The 22,675-nt window shown below is 38.9% G+C and overlaps 1 protein-coding gene across 2 annotated transcripts in view; it reads right to left on the bottom strand.

Moving 5' to 3' along the window:
• FGD3 (FYVE, RhoGEF and PH domain containing 3) overlaps positions 1 to 22,675 on the bottom strand; it is a 192,270-nt gene that overhangs the window by 5,297 nt on the left and 164,298 nt on the right. For both annotated transcript variants that reach the window (XM_027860622.1, XM_027860623.1), the window contains exons 12-17: positions 22,108 to 22,187; positions 21,631 to 21,661; positions 19,773 to 19,871; positions 17,255 to 17,317; positions 11,966 to 12,085; positions 5,340 to 5,480 (exon numbers count right to left, since the gene is read on the bottom strand). In XM_027860622.1, the coding sequence (XP_027716423.1) occupies positions 5,340 to 5,480; positions 11,966 to 12,085; positions 17,255 to 17,317; positions 19,773 to 19,871; positions 21,631 to 21,661; positions 22,108 to 22,187 (534 nt within the window). The remainder of the gene's footprint in view (positions 1 to 5,339; positions 5,481 to 11,965; positions 12,086 to 17,254; positions 17,318 to 19,772; positions 19,872 to 21,630; positions 21,662 to 22,107; positions 22,188 to 22,675) is intronic.

Genomic DNA, 22,675 nt, shown 5'->3' with positions numbered 1-22,675 from the left:
GGAGATTCCTACCTGGTACAGGAAGTTCGACTTGACCTCTTAGGTCTCTTCAAACTTTGGGATTCTTTTCCTGCCCTCACAGAGTTTTCAACATAATAGTGACAACATAAGCAAACTACGCTAAGTCAGTAAAAAAAAAAAATGCCAATAATTCTCCTTGGATTACCAGAAAGTCTGACTCAAAAAAAGAGAAATACAATTTCCTTTTTTCAGAGGCAATATGGCACAATAGATAGTGAGTTGGCCTTGACACGAGGAAGACTTGGGTTCAAGTCCCACATCTGACATCTACTGGCCATGTGCCCCTGGACAAATCACTCTTCAGGTAGAGTTCTAAGTGTTGAGATCAGCAGAGGAGGAGAGTCCCCACCTGAAATCACAGTTCCGTTCTGTATAAGATAATTCAGATTATTGGCCTGATGAACAGAGAGCTGTGGCACACACAAGCTGTGTGACCATGGGTTGGTCACCCGAGCTTTCAGTGCTTCCAGCAACTGCAGAAGTTGCTAAGTTACAGAAGAGTAACTGGTTTGTCCCGGTGGAGAAAGCTCTGTGCAGGGAGTTCCCCATGATCCAGAAGAGGACCCCCATCAACTCCACCCTTCAACAAATTCAAACCAGAGTAACAAAGGTTTGCCTACAAAAAAAGTCCTTTGGGGGAATCTATTCTGAAACAGCTAAGTAGATAAGAATGATTCATAATGAGCACATCCGTTGTTCTTATGTTTTTGAATTGCTAGAAAACAGTGCTAATTGGAAACTCTCCTCTCTCACACACGTGTTTGTACTGTGAATTTAAAATGAGAGATTGTCACTTCTTTTACCAAGTTCAACTGCTCTTGGCAAATGAGTCATCCCAGCTGGATCTATTAGGAGTTTCTTTAGGGGTGGCGGATGTGATTTGTTGAGGTTTCTGATGATATCCTGAGTCTAGGCCTTCCTATAAGGTAGCCTTCATGTGAAATCTCTTTCAAAGGGCTCTTTAAAAAAAAGCCAAGCTTCCAGTTTACCTTCCATCTCCGGAAGAATACAGACTCTAAGCCTGGGATCCCACAAGGGAATTTGGGCTGCTTTGTCATCTCCTCAGAGAATGTTTCTTTTTTCTATTCAGATGACTGAAAGCCATTAAACATTTATTTTAAATCTGTTCCCAACATGAATTATGGAGGTAAGCCTGAGAGGTGGGAGGAGGGGTAGTACAGAGGCATGAATACTGAAGCAGTCAGTATTTGTTCAAGAGGGATCTTCATTATTAAGTGCTAAGGAAGTGTGTTCCCAGGTACCAAAAAATAGTTTTCCCACTACTGTTCTCAGCAGGTAGGAAGTTTAAAATCTCCAAGCATGGGGATTGGCAACTGGGATGTTTCTCACTTGGCAAAAATTAGGTCAGAAAAGATGGAAAATTAATGAGAAAAATGTTCTTAAGTCATAGCAGGCCCTGGATGATGTTGCTTGCTGTCCATTCACCCTTTCCCCCTCCTTTCTAGACAAAAATGCAATATGTTAACTGACACCCTACTTCTAAGGAAAACTCATTCATCTCCCACTGATTTGGGATTTGGCTCCAAGACTATACTGATAAACCTAAACATTCATTTATCCTTAGAGTCCAGTGAGGTATCACTCACTGTATGTTGGTAAGAAAGGTGGCCCCAGGGTACCTGGAGCTCAGGTAAATGTGGTCTCTAGTACAGGCCTCTGGGGTGAGTGGGGAGGGGTCTTGGTATATATGTCCCAGAATCATAGAATCCAAGACTCAGAAGAGACTTGGAGCTCCACTTTATCTGTATGGGGAGTTTTGCTATAGCACCCTTGGTAAGTAGGCAGCCAGCCTTTGCTGGCTCCACCAAAGGGGACCTCACTACCTCCCAAGGCAGCCAATTCCTCATTCTAAAGGTTCTAAATATTAGCAAGTTTTTCCTGACATCAGACCAAAATCTGCTCATCTGTTACTTCTACTTGTGGCTCCTACTTCTGCCCTCTGGGGCCAAACTGAACAAGTTGAATGTCTCATTTGACAGCCCTTCAGGCACTTGAGGACAGCTGTGTTTTCCCCAATTCTTTTTATCCAATAGAAGTGTCCCAGTTCTTTCAAATGATCTACATATGGCGTAATCTAAGGCCTTGCAACAATTCTGGAGGCCTTCCTCTCCTTGCTATCTTTCCTAAAATGTATTCACACCCTCTAACATAGTACAGATTTCTGTTTCTCATTTTTTCTCATTTTCTCATACAGTTTCTCATTTTTGTATCCCTAGCATCAAGCATGTTACCTGACCTATAGATGATTTAATTGAATGGAATGAATGACAAAGTCAGCTTCAAGAGAAAGCAATGGATGTACCAGGAAAACATTTTTTTTTTTTTGTCTAGGCAATGGGGTTAAGTGACTTGCCCAGAGTCACACAGCTAGTGAGCGTTATGTGTCTGAGGTCAAATTTGAACTCAGGTCTTCCTGACTCCAGGGCTGCTGCTCTATCCACTGTGCCACCTAGCTGCCCCCAGGAAACCATTTTCAAAGTAGAAATGTATGAAAAGAGGTTTAAGAAGATAAGTTTTTTGAATCACAATGAAGTAATTCCAAAGAAATAACTTCCCCCGCAAATGTGGTAACTAATGTGGCTAGGACGCGATGACTTATGTCAGCTTCCCTGTCAGAGATAATTTGAGGACTATATCAGAAGTTCACAGGTCTTTCCAGGAAAACTCTCTAGATTCAATTCCATCTGATGATGATGATGTTGTTGAAGCTGGTTCTCATTCCAGAGTGCTTTACGCTACTCTACGGTGTTTTACAGAGCACTCTCCTCACAATAACCCAATGAAATGGGTAGAAAGTGAAGACAATTTAAGAGAAATAGTGACAAAATGCTAAAGAGAAATGTTTTTATTAACCTAGAAACAAGATCTCAGCAATATGGAATACCATTTCTTATACCTGGAGCTTGATAAGCAGACCTAGAGAAGGATTTTGTTTTGATGGTAGAAAACACACTTTTGAAGAATGTAAGAAATGTTTTCAATTTATCCTTTAGCAATCTAAGATAATTTACTGTGCAATTGATTTGATATGGAATCAACTAGTTTTGCTGGATTACATTTTTTGGGGCTGGTACTATGTTTTCAAATAAAGTAAATGACACTGGAAAACCATCCATAAGAAATCTATCCTTTATAATGTAGTTCCTAGATGTTACATTAAACCCATTAATCTGAAGCTTACAGAGTAATAGTAATAATATTTTACTTTTCTAGTATTTTAGGATCTACAAAAAACTTTTGCCTGACAAAAACTTTGAGAGCTGAAGTAACACAAATATTATAGTCTCCATTTTAACTGCAAGGAGACTGAGGCTAAGAAAGGTCACATAATATGCCCAAGGTCCCAGAGGAAGTACCAGTAGAAGGCCTGAAAGCCAAGTCTTCTGCCTACAAATACAGGATTTTCCACCGTATTCTACCAACCCATTGAAATAACTCATATTTATATAGGCTTTTTAAAGGTTTGTGAAACACATTTTGCAGTATGATTTTTACATATTTTTGGAATATCACCTTAAAAATTCAGATGTCTAATTATCTTGAATAATTAGTTTTCTTCTTTGGCTTTTCAATAATTTATTTTAGTAAAGCTGAAACCCATTTTTTAAGCTGTTTGGACCCAGATTATAGTCATCTATCTATTTAGCTAAGGCTGATAGCATTAGTGAGGCTCTGTTTGGCCAGCATAGGAAATACTAAAAGATCACCCAGAAACCAGCTAGAATTCAAATGTCTAATGAAAATAATACAGAATCAAAACTACATGTCCAGTAACTGCTGATGCTGTATTCATTTTTTGGATGGAATTAAATCATAGGATTTAGATGTAGAAGGGACCTTAGAAGTCATCTAATCCAATCTCCTCAATGTACAGAGGAAGAAATTGAAGCCCAGAGAGGTTGACAGAATCTCACAAAGATAGTATGTGGTGGAATAAAGATTCAAAACCAGGTTCTCTGACTCTGAATACAGTGGTCTTCTTCATGCTGCAGGTAATAGAAAAGACAGAAAAAAGCAAGGAAAATGAAACAGCAACTCCTAGAGTCTGGTGACTACAGAACTGCTACCATAATAGAACCAGCATCAAATTCCAAGAAGAGTTAACAGCTGAAGTTACAGGACAAAGTCTCCAGGCCTGGAATTTCCTAAAAAAAATTTAATCCAATAAATATCTATCACATGCTTACTATATGTAAAGAAAGCATGGTGGGGACTAAGGATACAAAAAAAAAATAGTTCCTGCCTTCAGGGAGCTTAAACTCTACTGGAGAGATATGGAGTAGATTCAGAAAAGTAAATACAAAGTAACAAAGTCATTTCAAGAGGAAGCCAGCCCTAACAACTGAAGAAGGGAAGTGGAAGCCAGGAAGTCTACAAGGGGCAAGCGAGGAGTAGTACATTCTGGATAAGAAGGACCACTTGTGCCAAAGCTTGGAGGTAGAAATGGACTGTTATGGCCAGGCATCAGCTAATATGCCACTTTGACTGGAAGAGAGAGTATGTGAAGGACGGTGACATGAAATAAGACTAGAAAGATAGGTGAGAGCCAGATCAAGGACGTCTTTAAAAGTCAGGCTGAGGCATTTTTATTCCGGAGGCAGAAGGCAGACATTGAAGATTTTTGAGTAAGAGAGTAATGTGGTTAGATCTGTGCTTTAGGAATAAGCATTATGATCAGCTGTATGGAGGGTGGATTGAAGAGGGGAGAGACTGGAAGCAGGGAAACCAATCTGAAAATTACTGCAACAATTCAGGTTAGAAGTGATGAGAGCCTGAACTAAATTAGAGGCTATGTGAGTTGAGAGAAGAGGATGGATGTGAGAGATGCTATGGAAGCAGCATGGTTAAGACTTGGTCGCTGACTGGCCCAGGAGATTGAAGGAGAGGAAAGAGTCAAGAATGACTTCAAGGTTATGAATTAGAAGGACTAGAAGGATAGTGGTGCCCTCAATAGAAGCAGAAAGTATAGGTTTTTGGGGAAATATAATGAGTTCTGTTTGTGACATATTTAGTTTGAAATACCTATAGGATATCCACTTGGAGATGTCTAGCAGTTAGTTGATAATGTTATATGGAATTCAGCAGACAGATTAGGTTTGGTAATCATCTGCATAGAGATGATAATTTAGCCCACACTAGCTGAGGAGATCACTGGAGGAAAGACCATTGAGAGAGAAGGGAAGAGAACCCAGGACTATGAAATGCACCTAGTACCACTAAAGTTCAAGTGGAAGAGTAGATATTGCCAAACCAACCACAAGCTATGACAGAAACTATTCAAAGTTCATGATACTCACCTCCAGCTTCTTCCTTTGTTCACCACCAGCCTCAGAGACAGGACTATTTGACACTGTAGTCTGCATAAGAAAACATTCTTTGCAAACACGACTCTGACGACTATTGTCTGCCTTGAATTCTGAGCACTTCCCACAAATCACCTGCATCAAAGTGATGACATATTATTCTTTACCCATCACTGAAATGTAAATTGTTTCATTAGAAATGCTGAACATAAAGGGATGAGAAGGAAGAAAATTTGAAAAATCATGGGAAGGAGAAATATTGCTGTCCTAGGGCAATAAAGGTTTTTCCTACGTCAGTACATATTCATCATCCAATATCAACTGCAGTCAGTGTATCAGAGAAACAAAGATAACTTTTTGAAGGCCTACACTTACAGTTAAAGTGTGAAACCAGTTTGATTTGGTGGACAATATTCTAAAAATCTATCTATTGACCACTTCCCTGCCTTAGCAAAAAGTAACCTTGGTGATAATCAAAATGCTCTAAAGGGAAATAAAGGGAAGGCCTTTGTGTCTCTGTCTCCTGCATCTTCCTGAACCAGGTTATATGCTTTTCCTAAACCCAACACTTCTTTTAAAAGCTCTGGGATAATGGAGAAAAGGTATCAACTCTTGATGCTCCTTGACTAGGGCAAGAAGACAGAATGACCTTCTGGGACATGATTTTCACTGAAGTCCCACTGACGTTCTTGAAGGGTTAAGTCATTGGTTATTCTTAGAATTAGGAGGGGGGCAGGAAGAAAAGAGGAAGAAAGTCAGACTTTCAGGCAATGCACAAATCAGAATTGGAAGGTATTATTAAGCTAAGGGGCCCTGGGGAAACATCAATTTAAAGTTGGAAGGAACTTTAGAAGTCATCTAGTCTGGAAGTGTCAATGTAACTGGGAAATGTTTAACAAAATAAATAAAAATACAATGCCATATGGATAATGTTATTTTGTGGTTTTTTAAGTCAACATGTATCTAGCAGGGATCTGTTTCTATTTGAGTGTGATATTATTGATTTAGTCTAATCCTCTCATTTTATAGATGAAGAAGCTCAGGTCCAAAAAGGGATGTGACTTCCCAAAGTTATAAAGGTGGAAAGTGGTTTGAATCCAGATACTTTGACTCCAATTACAATATCCTTTGTATTGAAATACTTTACCTTCCCAAGGAAAAAGGGAAAGTGTAGGTGCGGATTACGTTCACCTGGAGCAACAGGAGACACAACATTTCAGATTTTAATAAGAGAGGGTCCCTATCTTCTGCACTTCCCTCAAATTGTGGTCTGCCTCCAACTAGAAACAGGACTACCTTGGAACACATGGGGAGTGATAACAATAATTTACATTTATATAGTGCTTTATGGTTGACAAGAGTATTTGGGGATATGATTGATTCATGTGAAGTGAACTTCTTTGCACAAAAGAAGAAATGGAAGCAAAAGCTGGGTTCTTCTCAGTGTTGGCCTCGATTGTGCCACTGAGAACAAATAAGACATGGCATTTCCCTGAGTCATTTAGGGTACAGGCTCTATGACCAGGTTGGAGATTATGTTCTGATTGCCCAGAGAAGAAACAAAGGAAAAGCCTAAAGCAAGTAGGGTACAGTCCCCTGGCATGTTCTCAGTGTTAGGAGGGTATCGGGGTATTGTCCTGAGGGTTAGTGACAGAGCACTCTATTCTCTCCTCACTAACTTGCTGGCCCCACCATTGGATGTGAAGTCAGAATGTGCGGGTTTTCAACCTTAATTTGCTGCTCGGTGCTTTATGGCTTTGGGCTAGGCCCTTCTCTAGCTTCCTCATACGCCAAATGAAGGAGTTGGACCGGATGATCTTTAAGATCCTTTCCAGTTCTATGATCCTAAGTAGACTACCTTGATCAAGGTATGAAACTACTTTGTTCTTGTCCCAAACAAGTATTTATATACCACATAACGGGGTCCTCATCTGTCATTTCTTCCACATTTATATGGGGCCCACCCTGAGAAGATCTCTACTTACCATTTCCCTGTCTCTGAAAGGACAGAAGGGGTTGGTGTATGCTAGGATTGGCACCAAATTCATCCATAATTTGAGACCTTACCTAAAATGCTTCCTCTCAGTAGGCATTTGGGCAGTGGTACTTAATTGTCTTTCTAGACCACTGTATGTTTTCCTAGCACAGACACTGTAACTAAATATCTGCATTATAGGCCAGGTCTAGATAAGCAACATGAGTCAAGGTCTTAATGACTTGGTCTCTATCTCTCAGAATCAGACTGCTTGCCTGCACTGTGATTTCCACTCATACACACAAGGCATAAGTAAAACACTCCTTTCAAGAACCTCTTCTTTTTTAAGCACTAAAAGTCCTCCTCAGGAGGTATACAGGTATATTTCACCTAATGTCATTAATAGGTTCTTTGAAAACATGTTAGGTGAAACAACACTCCTGGGTGAAATTAGTTCCATATAAACAGAGTTGAATGGAACAAGCTGGTACATCCTCAGTAAAATGAGCTGGGGGTAGGAAAGGTGGACACTGCCTTGGTAGTCTCAGGAAGAAAACAAATTTGGGTAGGAGTAAGGGAATAGAAGCCATATAGAGATGGAGTTGTACAGGCAAAGGAACTCAAGTAGGGCACAGAGCTCATAAGTTTTAGGTGATTGGCCTATTATCACTACAGTAGGGGATCAGACAGTGATAGAGTTTGGTCATATTATAGCAATGACTATTACAAAATGACACTGGTTAGGAGTAATGTTATCCAGATTGTGCTTATAAAAAGATCTGCCTTGGGACTTTAAAGCATTTTGGTGTCAAAAGTGCTTGCTTTTGTTAAGTTCTCTTGGGAGTAAGCCACCTTACCACCTATTCATACTTAATCATGGTACATGAGTCTTCATTCACGTTCTCTTTGCTGTGAAAGACCCTGCTGGCAGTTACCTTGCCATTTTTTCTTTCTTTTTTTAGAGAAGTAATTTTTACAATATATTTAAGAAGTAAATAAAAATAAATAAGTATATAAAATTCAAATAAACCATAAACTCACTTATTTACATTTTGATAAAATAAAAAAACCCTGAAAAATAATAACATTCATTTTGTGTCCATTTCTGATTGTTTTTTCCTTCTATCCTCATGGTCATTGTAAATGTTATTCTAGTTCTGCTTTTTTTGCTTTGTATTACTTCTTATGTCTTTCTACATTGATTTGATTCTTTATATTTATCCTTTTTTAAAAAAAAAAACTATTAAAAATACATTCCATTACCATGATGCAATTCAACTTGTTTCACTTGTATGTAATCCTGGACAAGTAAATTGTTTTCAGTTTTCCCCTACTGGCATAGAGGATAAAGATCTGGCTTCAGAATCAGAAAGACCTGGGTTCAAATTCTGCTTCTAATATAGAGTGGCTGTGTAATCACATTTAACCTCTCACTCCTTTAGGCATCTCTCCAAGACAGAGGTTCTTAACCTTTTTTGTGTCATGGTTTCTTTTGGCCGCCTGGAGAAACCTTTGGACCCCTTCTTAGAATAATGTTTGTGGCCTGAACTCATAACTAAAGGACATGCTAAATTTCAGTTAGAGGTTAGTGAAATTGAAGGATGTCATTTTTTCCCCATTCAAGTTGACAGACCTCCTGGAATCTATCTATGAACTCCAAACTTAAGAACCTTTGATCTAAGACTGTTAGTTGTAGAGAAGGTGCCTACCTGCATTAACAAAATCACAGGTCCAGTTCCTATCCCTAGATATAAATAAAGCCACTATCCATCCCTTTTACTTTCTTAGTTCTTTTACTATACAAAAGAATCACAAAAGCAGAAAGAGAAAAAAAAAAAAGATAGATAGTAGATGCCAGATTGTAGCACGGCAGCACAGTACAGTGGATAGACAGACTGCTAGACTTGGAGCTGAATCCAAATCCTGCTTCAAACACACATCAGCTTTGTGAGTTTGAGCAAGTTTTTCTGAGCCTTAGATTCCTCATCTATACAGTGGAGACAATAATATCTCCAGTAGTTATCTCATAGGATTGTAGTGAACTTCAGTAACACAGAGTATATATAAAGTGCCTTGTAAACTTTAAAGTGTTCTACACATGCTAATTATTATTATTATATATTATTATTGTGGATTTCCAAAAGCAACATTCTATGAATAGAAGGGAGAACTTTTCCATCTATGTGAAGAAGAAAACAACCTTCTCCCTTTAGACTTAGACCCTTTGAAGTCAGAGACTAAGACTCAACATATGTTTTGAGACATTGTTTAGCAGCTCTCACACACTAAGGATTGGAAATAAATTTCTAGAAGATAGCAAGTTTTTTTGAAAAACTTCTATGCAGTAGCTTCATCACAGCTAATCCTGGGCAGTTCCAAATAAACAGCAGTCAGACTCATCAACACTAGGATTTTGCTCCTAAAACTAAGGTCACGCATTTCAGTCCCGGGACGAAGGACTATCAGTGTCCGCCGAGGAAAGATTTCTTGTTCTCTGGTGGTAGTAATGAAATGAAAGCAGGAAATGTGGTTTCATTCTAAAAAGGAGCCTAAGGGAACCCATTTGTACAGCCTTATCTGTGCTTGAGGCTAATTTACTGATTTGATTTGTTTGCCAATCTTCAAAATGTAATAACCTTTGTTGAATTCCAAATTGTTAATAACTTAATTCCAAACATGTTTTCTCAACAACATCTATTCTGTGGGGACAACTTTTTGTTTTAACATTAAACAATGATGTGACAGTCTGCCCTTGGGAGAAAAAAATTTTTGATGACTTGAAATTCATAAATAAAGATTCAAAAATGTCCACTGCAAAGTAATAAAAGCTAATCTATATCTGGAGGATAGCATGTGCATGAGGAAAAGCAAAAATCTGGACTTGTGCCCAGTTTAGCCTTTATGTACTTGGGGCATTTAGCTGAAATGGAAGAAATGCCTGTGCCCACCAGAGAGCTTTCCTTAAAATTCCTTTGTTGAAGATTCAATCTATTTTATGTCCCAGGACAATTTCCTTTCTAGGTCCCAAAACATTAGCTTCCCCTGTCTCTCTCCCTTGGGCCTCTAAGAAATAATAATAACTAACATTTCCATAGCCCTCTAAGGCTTGTATGTAAATATACGTTAAGTCCTTTACATATATTGACTCATGCTATCCTAACAAAAGTCCCATGAGGTAAGTATTCCCAGGACCATTAACACCCTTTCAGAAGTAAAGAGACAGGCTCAGAGGCCATAAATGCTAGTCACAAAGCTGGTCCACATTGGAGATGGATTCACAATCCAGGCTCCATGTTTAGCCCTTTCTGTGCTATGCTTAGTTTACCTCTCAGCCAAGTTGTCTTGATTGGAACTGGAGCCCTAAGCCTGAGCTATCTTGATTGGAGACTAAGAGAGTGAGGACACACTCACCTAGCCTACTATGCCTAGCTGGCCCCAGACCAAACTCTGCTTCATTTCATATTCCACACAACTGTCTACCTTTCCTAAATCTCAATTTCTGCCCTTGCAAAATTTCAGCATTAGTTCTTTCTCATTCTAATGAACATTTTTTTTTTCAAAGCAAGAAAGCTGAATCAGGGGAAAAATAATGAAAGCAAATATCATTCATAGAAATAAGTCTTGAATCTGATTCCTACTTACAAACCTTTCCCTCAATCCTGGACTTTTATACCTAGAGTTCTGACAAAGAAAGGGTGAAAGCTTAAAAGGAAATGAAAACCTTACAGTCAGGTCTTTGTCAGCCCACATGGGCCCTTAGGAAATTTCATGGGGCACTGAAACATTAAGTGACTTGCTCAGGGTCACAAAATAAGTATGTGCTAGAGATAAAATTTGAACCTAGATCTTCCTAATTCAATGACTAGCTTTCTTCACTATCAACTTGCTTTTCAATGTATACATAATATAACATAATTATATACACACAGATATATGTCTATATACATACATACATATATAGTGTGTGTACATATATATGTGTGTATATATGTATATATATGGAAACCACTTTAAAGTTTACAAAGCATTTTATATACAAGTGGCAACATGTACACAGATTGTTAGCCTTGGAGCTGAATCCAAATCCTGCTTCAAACACATACCAGCCATATGAGTTTGGGCAAGTTTCCCTAAGCCTCAGATTCCATCTCTACAATGGGGATGATAATACCTCTAGGAGTTATCTAGTAGGATTGTCATGAACCTCAATAAGTTAGTGTATATAAAGTTCAAATAGGGCCTCAGACACTTCCTAACTGTGTGACCCTGGGCAAATCACTTAACCACTGTCTGCCTCTGTTTCCTCAACTGTAAAATGGTGATGATAACAGCATCTCACAGGGTTTTTGTGAGGATAACGTAAGTTAACATTTGTAAAGCACTTTGAAAATCTTAAAGTATTATATAAAAGCTAGCTATTAATATTATATTTATTATTTTTCAACCACAGCAACTTCCAAAGATGAGGTAGTACATACACTAACTTTCTCTATAACGAGATACAAACAAAGAGATAGAGCTATATACATGGCAGCTGCAGACATAGATTTAAAGACTGTTACAGCTACAAGTGAAGCTGTAGATATAGCCACGGACAAAGTGGGAGAGAGATCACCAGATATAACTTACAGATCAAAGTACTTACAGCCCCACACTGTTTGCAGTGGTGCCGTCTTTTTGTAATTGAATTAAAGGTTTCGTTGCAGCTTTTGCAAGTTTGCTTCTCTTTGTCTCTTCTGTTTTTAGAAGATTTTCTGGAGTCAAGCTGAAATAGAGACAAACAACTCAATGAGTCTATGAGTCAAGCACTGTCCAATGCATCCTGTTATGGAATTCAATTACCCTGGCAGCATTTTTCTTTTAGTTGCTTCAGATCCCCAAGATTGGTCACATATGAAAAACAGGGACCTGGGATAGAGACCCTGGGATGAGGAAGTATCCTTGAAATTCTGAGCTATCAGTTTATTAGGCACTACATGGATTTACTCATGCACATGCGTGCATGCACACACACACACACACACACACACACACACACACACACACAAAGGGATAGGCATTGACTCAGGGAAGTAACATCAAAAGGTGGAAGAGGAAAAATGGTTTGACCAATGGGTATAAAAAAATGTCCTGAGGTTAAGATACTCATGTACACTCAACTACGTACAGCCCACAAACCAAGGCAAGGGTGTAGAGAGGAGGGAAAATGCCATTCCTTCTTCCAACCTCCCTCTCACCCCCATTTGTGACATTTTCCCCCTTTAAAGTTCCCCTTAATTTTTATTAAAATTGTATATTACCTGTATACATATGTAAGGGGAAGGTGGGACTCTGACTTCTTCTAGACTCTTTCTTTCAGTCCTATTCCTGCTACTTAAGAGATCACTGACATTTGCAATCCAAAGATGGTAGAATGCTCTCATGTATATGTATGCTATGTGTGTATGTACATATACACATATATATGTATACACATATACACACATACACAAATAGAAGAGGTAACAACTTCCCAGCAAAAAGAAATCATAAAGTCAATTTCACTCTCTTTCATACAAAGACACAGGAGCACAAGCAGACACAGAGACATACACAGGCAGACAGTCCCAGAGACAGACACAGACGCAGAGACATACACACAGAATCTCATACACAAATATATATTGTACTTTCACCTCTGTTTAAAAGGCAAATGTAAACAAGAGCCTTGAAACATCATAATAAATGAAAAATTTCCAATGTCTTGAACATGTAATTAATGACACTTTAATCATCCAATGAGTTCTCAAACTTACTAAAACTCTGCTATTAAAACAAAAGCCCTGGTGCCAGGAAATGAATTCCTGTCTCCTGCTTATCCTTCATCTCCCCTTGTTGAAATTCTTCCCATCTTTCAAGGCCCAGTTCAGGGACCACCTTGTAGTCTTCTAGGATTCCCTCAGCCAAAAGTGATTTCTCTTTTTTCTAGGAGTAAGTACTTTGTCAGTTTCCTCTGTACTTGACATTCTTATTTGATATATGGTTCCTCTACTAGAGTATAAGTTTCCTGAGGGCAGGAGCAATGTCTTATTTCACCTTTATTTATCATCTTATTTCATCACAGTACCCAGTGCTAAGCATATAGTAGGTGCTTAATAAGTATTTGCTGAATCAAATTGGAAAGACGGGTTCAAACCAAAAGAAAAAAAGAAACCTAAATTTGAAATATAAAGTGAATACAACAAATATTAAGTACCTACTATGTGTAAGGCATTGTGCTAGGCACCAGTGATACAATGACAAATACGAGAGAGTTCCTTCCTTTAAAGGGCTTACATTCTATCAGGAGACACAACATCCAATTCAACTCAACAGACATTTATCAAGCACCTACTGTGCACTCTATTAGGGGCTGGGGATACAAAAACAAAAAAATGGCAGCTCTCGCCCTCATGGACTTTACATTACTACAACTGACTGCTAGGTGTAGGGTACAGCAGAGTCTACTCTCGCAGAGATCCGAACCTGGATCAGGAACTAACAGAGCTCAGACTGGGGTGGAGAAGAGAGGTGAGGAGACAGCAAACAGATTTTGGCCTGGATTAGATCGCTCTGAGAGCACTGAAAGCTTGCAGGTCCCCAGCTTGTCCCCAAGATGCTAGAATAACAAAAAAATTCAATACTCTAAGAAAGCAGCAACAGGACTAGCACAGCTTTCACTACAGAAGTGTGGCAGAGCCCAGTCCTAACATCGAGTCTGAAGTCCAGAAGTAGGCTGGAAGAATGGACAAACAAAAAAAAAGAACCTCACCATAATGAGCTATTATGGTGGCAAGGATGCTCAGGACACAAACACAAAAGAAAATGACTCCAAAACATCTACAAAGAATGCCTCACAGCTTGGGCACAAATTCAAACAGAATGTCTGAAAGAGATAAAGCCAAGAGTTTAAAAAGAGTTTCAAAATGTTTTTTTTTAATAAATGGAATGAGAATGTTCAAATTGGATATTAGAAAGTATCAAACAGGAGCCAATAACTCCATGAGGCAACAAAAAAAATAAGAAAATGCAAGGTATCTCATAGCAAAAACAACTGACCTAGAAAACAGATTGAGGGGGAAAACAATTAAGCATCGTTAGACCATCTGAACATTATGACCAAAAAAAGGGCCTAGACGTCATATAAAAAAAAAATTCCAGGCACTGTGTTAAGTGGTTTTTTTTTTACAAACATTAGCTCATTTTATCCTTACAACAACCCTGAGAGGTAGGTACTATTATTCTACAGATGAGGAAACTGAGACAAATAAAGGTTAAGTGAGTTGTCTACGTCATACAGCCAGTAAATGTTTGAGGCTGGATTTGAAATCAGATTTACCTAACTCCAGGCCCCGTGCTCTATTCACTGTACCACCTAGCGACTTCATATGTTGTTGTTGAGTCATTTTCAGTCATGCCTGACTCTTCATGACCCCATTTGGGATTTTCTTGGCAAAGATCCTGGAGTGGCTTGCCATTTTCTTTTCCAGCTCATTTTACAGGAGAGGAAATTGAGGCAAAAACAGTGACTTGCCCAGGGAGACACTGTGTCTGAGGCCAGGTTTGAACTCAGAAAGATAAGTCCTCCAGATTCCAGGTCTGGCACTCTATCCACTGAGCCATCTAGCTGCTCTCACTTCATTTGTATGTATTACTAGCTTTCTTGATTAATAGTGAATGTATAGAAGCTCCCTTTAGTATATTTTATATTAACATTTTCTAAGGAGAAAGTTAAATACACAGCAGGGAATATTTTTAAAAATCAGGTAACTATACACACACACACATATGTGTATATACACATAAATATAAACATGAACACATGCATACATACATACATGCATGTATACATACATACACACACACACTTGTTGACTACTAATGTTTTGCTTTCTTGCTGGGTATTTAACTTTCTCTTTGGAAAATATTAACAGAAGTCCCAATTTACACTCATTGTTAATTTAGTGAACTAGGAAATTCAAGTTAGAACCACTACCACCACCAAGTGGTATAGTTACACCACTTCAGGCAGAAATGGTACACTCCTGTTTCTCAGCATTTTTCTTATGGGGCATGCCTGTAGAATAGGATGTGTGTGAAAGGAAAAAAAATACATAGGTATGGAAGGAGGTAGGCTCACAGCATCCACTCACTCTGCTCTGCCACCTTTACCTACCATCTCCATGGGGGTCTGGCAAACACCTCAGCACAAGGGATAACATGCAAGCTTCCTCTTTTTCTTCCCTCTCCAATTTGAGCTAAGAGCTAAGCTTTTGGGGGACTCTAAACTGAAGGTATAGACTTTCTTCCACACCTTTTAAAAATGCAACAATCCTCTTTTGAAAAGAGAGAATACTCATGCTCAAGAACTTGCATAGCTTTTCTCAAGGCTGAGGGAGTGGCTCATTAGTCCTCCTTCCAAGTTGACACTGTTCCACTAAAGACTGTTCTTTGAATTTCATCTTTCAACCAGCTCCAAAGCCACTTATACCATCTCCCAGCCCACATTTCTTTTCTTGTTCACAAGCATATTATGAAAAACTATCAAATGCTTTGCCAAAATTTAAATATAGGGGCAAATATATCTGGCATTTCCTTTGCAATACCTGAAAGGAATTTGGTTATAGTAACCATGTTAAAAACCAAAAACTCAAAAAAACAAAATAAAACAACCCACCAGACCAATATAATCTATTCCTAAACCATCCCTTTAATAATACATACTAGAATTTTGTCAAGAATTAGAAGTTGAGGGGCAGCTAGGTGGCACAGTGGATAGAGCACTGGCCCAGGAGTCAGGAGGACCTGAGCTCAAATCCGGCCTCAGACACATAACACTTACTAGTTGTGTGACTCTGTCACACAAGTCACACAGTCACTTGATGCCAATTGCTTCACAAAAAAAGAATTAGAAGTTGAGCATAAATAAAACACATACCTTTCCCCCCCTTTTAGACATTAAATGACTCTATTTGTCCATTTCCAACAATAAACCATAGATTATAGAGTTAGAAGACACCTTATAGGTCATCAAGTGCAACTCTCTCATTTTATAAAGCAGGGAACTAAAGAAGGCCCAGGGACATTAAGTGTTCTGCTCAAGGTCACAAAATAGTAAGCAACAGAGGCAGGATTCAAGCCTGGGTTTCCTTACTCTAAATCTAATGCTTCTCCATCATCAGTCCCATGATGATGGTCATTTGGCCTGACTGAGAGAGAAGTCACTACTTTCTAGGGTCATTCCTTCCACTATTAGAGAGCTCCTAGTTCTGCCCTCTGGGCCAATCAGATTACGTCTAATTCGTCTTCCACAGGGCAGTGCCACTTGAGTCCTTGAAAAGCCAGGACACTATCTGTTTCTCCCCATTCAGCTGCTAGAAAATAACCATCATCTCCTGGGGAGAAGCAACTTCCAAAAAATATCAGCAATAGAAATAAAGAGCCTGGAGAGAGCATAGACGGGGATGAAGAAGCTGTTCACACTGTTAGTCATTCTCTTCTGGCCCAGCTGTGAGAAGCTGGCACCTTCCACCATTGCTGTTTACTTTTCTGCTCAGTGGCAGAGAACTCCATGGACAGAATACCATGAATTCTGTGTCACAGACATAGAAATGAGCAGGACTCCAGAGGTCATCTATTCCTATCCCTATCTACATGATGAATCTTCTGTTCTACCAGAAAATCTGCAACAACTTTTCCAGCCTCTAAGTCATAGCATACTCATGTAAGCAAGCCATACACAACCACTGTTACTAACCATTTTCTTCCATATCACCTTTTGACAAATTAATTAGACCTTTGATTCAAACCTTACTTTCTGAATTTGTGTGTGTGTGAAAACCATCCTGACATTTGTACATAGTGTGAATACAATTATTTGCCTTATGGAATCCATTAATTTTTTTTTGACACTTACTCCTCCAAATCCACCAGAGCCATCCACCCCTGCCATGGACTCCACGGAGCTCGTGCTGGCCATCTGAAAAGTGGAAGATGAAAGACAAATATGGAGATGATCTGGTTACTAACATCACAGTTACTTAGCCATTTGTTCACCAAACATTTATTAAGATACTTCTGTGTGTAAAGCATACAAATATTAGGAGAGAGAGAAATTTCAGATGATACCTGGAACATAATCTCAGAAACTTTTATAGGGGGGCTGGAGATATTGACATAACATAATAGACAATATTCCATGATAAGTGGATAAGAGAGGTCTGACACGAAGTGTTCCCTGAAGTCTGAGGGCCAACCAATATGGAATCAAGAGGTCTTACAGAGGAGGCAGAATCTCAGTTTGACTTTAAAAGCAGTTAGGAAATCATCAAGTAAAGAAGGAGAGGTAGGACATTTCCAGGCCTAGAGATCATCATGAGCAAAGCCAAAGGGGTGGAAAGCACAGACAGATTCAGGGGATAGAGGGTAGACCAGTTCAATTAGAATGTGATGTGTGTGAGATGGAACATACTAGAAGATGAAAAAGAAAATGTAGGATGGTTCCAGATTGTAAAAGGCCTGAATGCTAGGCAAAGGAGGCAATATGAAACTATTGACGATTTTTGAACTGAAGAATGACACAAATAGATCTTCGTATGAAAGAAGGAAGATCCTGAAGAACAGAAGACTCATGGGGGCCATCATCTCTGTCTTCACATATCTGAAAACTGCCATGGAGAAGAGAAACCTTTTTTATACTTGGCCCCAGACAGAAGAACTAGGTGCAATGAGAGTAGAAACATGATTTCACCTCAATAAAAGGAACAGTATATTCCTGTTTCCCTATTATGTTTCCCCTTTGACCTAATCTTTGGCTAGACTCTCCATAGAGTTGAAGCCTCCTCGTCACCAATACATACACACTTTGAAGGAGCTGGGTTAGAGGATGAGCTGAAGTGGTGTAATGAGAAACAGCACAGTATAGCTGACATTGGAGATTCAGTGCTAAGATCCTGACTCTGATACTTTCTACCACCTAGATATTGGGCAAATCACTTAATCCTCCAGGCCTTCAGTTTCCTTGTCTGCAAAATGAGGGGATTGGACTAGATGGCTTCTTACGTTCCTTCTAGATCAACATCTAAATCTATGATCCCAGAAATTCAAGCTCTAGAAAGGCAGTTAAACTTTAGGAAAAATGAAAACAATCAGGTCTCACGTATTCACAGGATGCATGCCAGCAACTTTTAAGTCTTAGACATTAAAAACCCAATTCTGGAATGGAATTTCTATAAGCTCTAAAGTGGGCATTGGATTTGTCATTATACTTCCCCAGTCAGATCCTGAGGTTTCATTAATATTCACTGTCTGGTGGCAGTAGGTAATTTATTTAGTACCACTGGTACTAGTAGGAGTTATTAATGTTAAACACCTGAACAGACCCTCTTTCCTCAGTGAGTTATTTTGCCAACAAAAAGGCAAAGGGACCCAAGCAGCTTCACTGGCCTCCACCCATTTTGCAACAGGACACAAATGATCATCATTTATCAAGAACTTCATTCCTTCCTCTGGAGTCATTAGTCAATGGCCTAGGAAGTGGGGAGGCTGCAAACATAAAGTGAATCCTTGAGCTGCTTTACAGAGGAATGATAAATAAGGGGGCTCGGTTTAGGCCTAGCTGGATGGAGAACTGTGTTCAGTTCTGGCTGATCCAGTTAATGAGATATACAAGCCAGAAGGAATCTAGAGTAGCGTGAATAGCACAGGGAAGGTACTTCAAACCATGTGGTAGGATGATTAGATAAAACTAATGGAGATACTTAGCATGGAGCAGAAATGTAAGAATTGTTTTCAAGTACTCAGAAGTCACATGAGAAGCAGTGTGGTATAGTGGCAAGAGCACTGGACTTGGAATCAGGAGCTGGGTTCACTAAAGGCATTTAAACAAAGGAGCAAGTGGTGGAAGATTTTCATTCACTGGACAAGGGGTTGCACTAGGTAGCTTCCAAGTTGCTCTCTAACTCTAGGATTCTATGGGTATAGTAGATCATAAAAAGGGAAGCTCACATTTCTACATTAATATAAGATTAACAATATCTCTCACAGCAATTCTGGGGGGCAGGTAGTACAAATATAATCATTCTCATTTTATGGAGAAGGAAATTCAGTCACAGAAAGGCTAAGAGACCTGCCCAGGATTCTGTGATTGACCACCCTTCAAGATGATCAGTAAGATTTGGTGCAGTGGATAGAACACTGGCCCTGGAGTGAGGAGGACCTGAGATCAAATCTGGCCTCAGACACTTGCTAGCTATGTAACCCTGGGCAAGTCACCTAACCCCGATTTCCTCCAAAAAAAAAAAAAAGATCATCAAGAGGAGCACAGTGTAAAACAAGAAATCAATGATTAACTTCAAGTATGTGACCTAAGGACAGAATGCCTCAGCTATGCTGGCAAACATCACTGAGACTAGCTGTGGGAAACAGGAACTTACAGGTGAGTCTGGGACATCCTCCTCCTGGGTGAAAGAGCTGTTGAAAGCTCTGAATGTCTCACTCTTCTGCTTGTGCTTTTCAATCGTGGTAAGAATGACCTGAAACCAAAAGACAAAACTAGGATGCATTAAATTTGGTTCTCAAGAACAGCATTCAGTGCTACAAGCCTTTAAGCACTATGTAAAATGTAATTTGTTATTACCTTACAAAATAAGAAGGACAGATATTGTCACCTCAGGACAAAGAGGACTGTATGCTCCAATTTTAATCATGATATGTACTCTATTCTAGGAAATGTATATTGCTCCAGCCCAAAGTGAGAATGTAATGCTCCTCTCTCAGTCTCCTCCTGGATCTGAGCTCTGTTGCAGGGGAGAATCCCAGCTACAGCCAATGGCTTGCAGGCTCCCTCCTTACCCTCTGACAGATCAGAGAATCTTAGGATCTAAGCCCCGATTTTATATTGGCCAAGTTCACATAGTTAGGAAGTGGCAGAGCCAGGGCTTAAATCTGGATCTCCTGATTCCCAGTCTGGTATTCCTTCTATGATTTTATGCTGCCTCTAAAGGCAGCAGCATAATACAGTTAAAGAAAAGGACTTGTTGAATAAGTAGCACAGACGGAAAGTATAAGTCAGTCTTTGCACTCCAAATCCATTCTTCCTTTTGTTATACTCTAATGCCTCTCAAATACAGACAGATGACATCTTGGGGAACAGCTAAGAGAAAGGGGATAACTGAACTACTACTGTCTGTAGCCATACTTCTAGAGAAGGGACTTTGAAAGCAGGGAGTGTGTAAAGCCAAACTACTTTTCTGTCCTGCTCCTACACAAGGGAAGACTTCTCTTTTCTCCCAACATAGAAATGTTTGGTCTTCCTTGATATATATGTAGCCTTGTTGTTCTCTACAATCTAAGAAATGAAGTAGATGATGTTTTCCTCCTATTTTTAAGTAATCAAAATCAGGTAATCACAGTGATGCCATTGGCACTGATTGGATCCAGCTCATGGAATCAGAATCAGTTCTGTACTCTGCAGGGAATGTGTATATACTATCCAGGCCTTTTGTTTCATAATCTCTCTCTCTCTCTCTCTCTCTATTTCATCTTCCTTTTGATTTTATTATAGCAGTCTTGTGGATCCTCTCAAAGATCCTATTTTCATAGACCTCAGGACCTGGGAAGATCATTAAGACAGTATCTGATTTCGTTTCCTGCCTTTGTAAAGTCTATTAAGTTACTGTGGAAAAAGCAATGGAATCAACATCAGGAAACTTGAGTTCTAGTCTCGGTTCCACCCCTAGCTGGCTGGGCAACAGTCTCACCTCTCTGAGCTTCTATTCCTTCCTCTATAAAGTGAAAAGGTTGGGCCTACTTCAGGGTTTCTGTAACTAAACCATCCTAGGCAGATGTTTCCTGTCCTAGTCTCAATACTTGTTAGGAACATAAAACAATATCCCTGGGTGGTCTTCATTGTTTAATCATTCTCTCAAGCAGATATTTTTTTGTGTTTAGCCAAAACCATTTTGGTACAACTTAATCCCATTTCCTCTTACGGAGAAAGAGATCAGCTGGTCAGTGTTCACCTTGTGCAGGTAATTACATTTAAAACCATTAATAAGCAAATTTCTGGAAGTTTTCCCAGAGAACACAATGGAGTGAACTGGTCGGGGGCAATCATTTATCTCTCCCTATTCAATTCTCAGGGATTGGGAGTCACTGAAAGACCTGGGCTGCCCAGTACTTATGGAAGCATGTCCTGTTCTGGCCCAAATCTCAAATGCCAGGAATAAGATTAATTAGAGATGGAATAATTTTGATATTATTAAAGTTATATGAAGACTGTAAAATATTAACCTCAATCCATTCTTTCTTTTCCTCCTCTGTCCTGCAAAAAAGAAAAAAAGTATTTTGTTATTTCCTCTTTTGATATAAATTACAAATAACTATACTGTTTTAGGATCTTAATTTTTTTTCTCATCAGGTAATTAATTTACCTCTCTTACTACTTGTCCTGTAAACAACTTGCTCACTAATGACATTTGAAAATAACTGCTAAAATAGATAATTGCTAGAACTTGGCATTACTTTGTAACTCAAGTTCTTTATTTCATGAATGCAAGTCTATGTTTGACTGTAAAATGCTCTGACTCTATCCTAATTGGAGTTTCTAACCTCAATTACATTCACTGTTTTTTATTGAGCTCAGTTGTTTTAAATTCAATACCAACAGGTTAAAAAAAAAACTCACCACAACCCCATAATGAAGTTCTATATAATTTCAAAGAGGATTTCTGTAAGCATAAAATATTGTAGAACAAACTCAGGCCATACCTTGTTTGCAGGTCCAGTGACCTCTTTTTTCCTGTTATTGTAAATGTATGTGTTGCATTTGACTTGGCAATTTCCTGTACCTTAAAAAAAAAAAAAACAACTCTCATTTCTAACATGTCTTCTAACCACAGCCTTAATCTGCTAAAACTTAGAAAACTGTTGCTCGGAAGATAAACCACATGAAAAATAATAGAACAGGAAGTCAGAAGTAAAGAGTAATTATTTTCTTTAACAAGGAATATACTATTCCCATATATGTGTGTGTATATATATATATATATATGTAGACACATGTATACATATATATATAATTAGATATTCACTCAAATATTCATACACTCTCAAATTGACTATGACATCATCAGTACAGGTATTCTCTCCAGTGACAGAGATTGTAACCAAAGGCATATTCATCCCACGTGGCTCTTAACCATGTCCTTCCATAAGTTCATTACAGGGAATCCACCCAAAGTGCTGGATGGTTTCCTTACGTTCTCTTGATGTTGCATAAATACCAATGGTGCATGTGAACTGTCATGAATTATCCTGTACTTTCTCCACATGAACA

This window comes from Vombatus ursinus, unplaced genomic scaffold (genome assembly GCF_900497805.2).
Source record: "Vombatus ursinus unplaced genomic scaffold, bare-nosed wombat genome assembly UNPS02014225.1, whole genome shotgun sequence".
Lineage (NCBI taxonomy): Eukaryota > Metazoa > Chordata > Mammalia > Diprotodontia > Vombatidae > Vombatus > Vombatus ursinus.
This window is presented reverse-complemented; position numbering and strand designations above follow the sequence as displayed.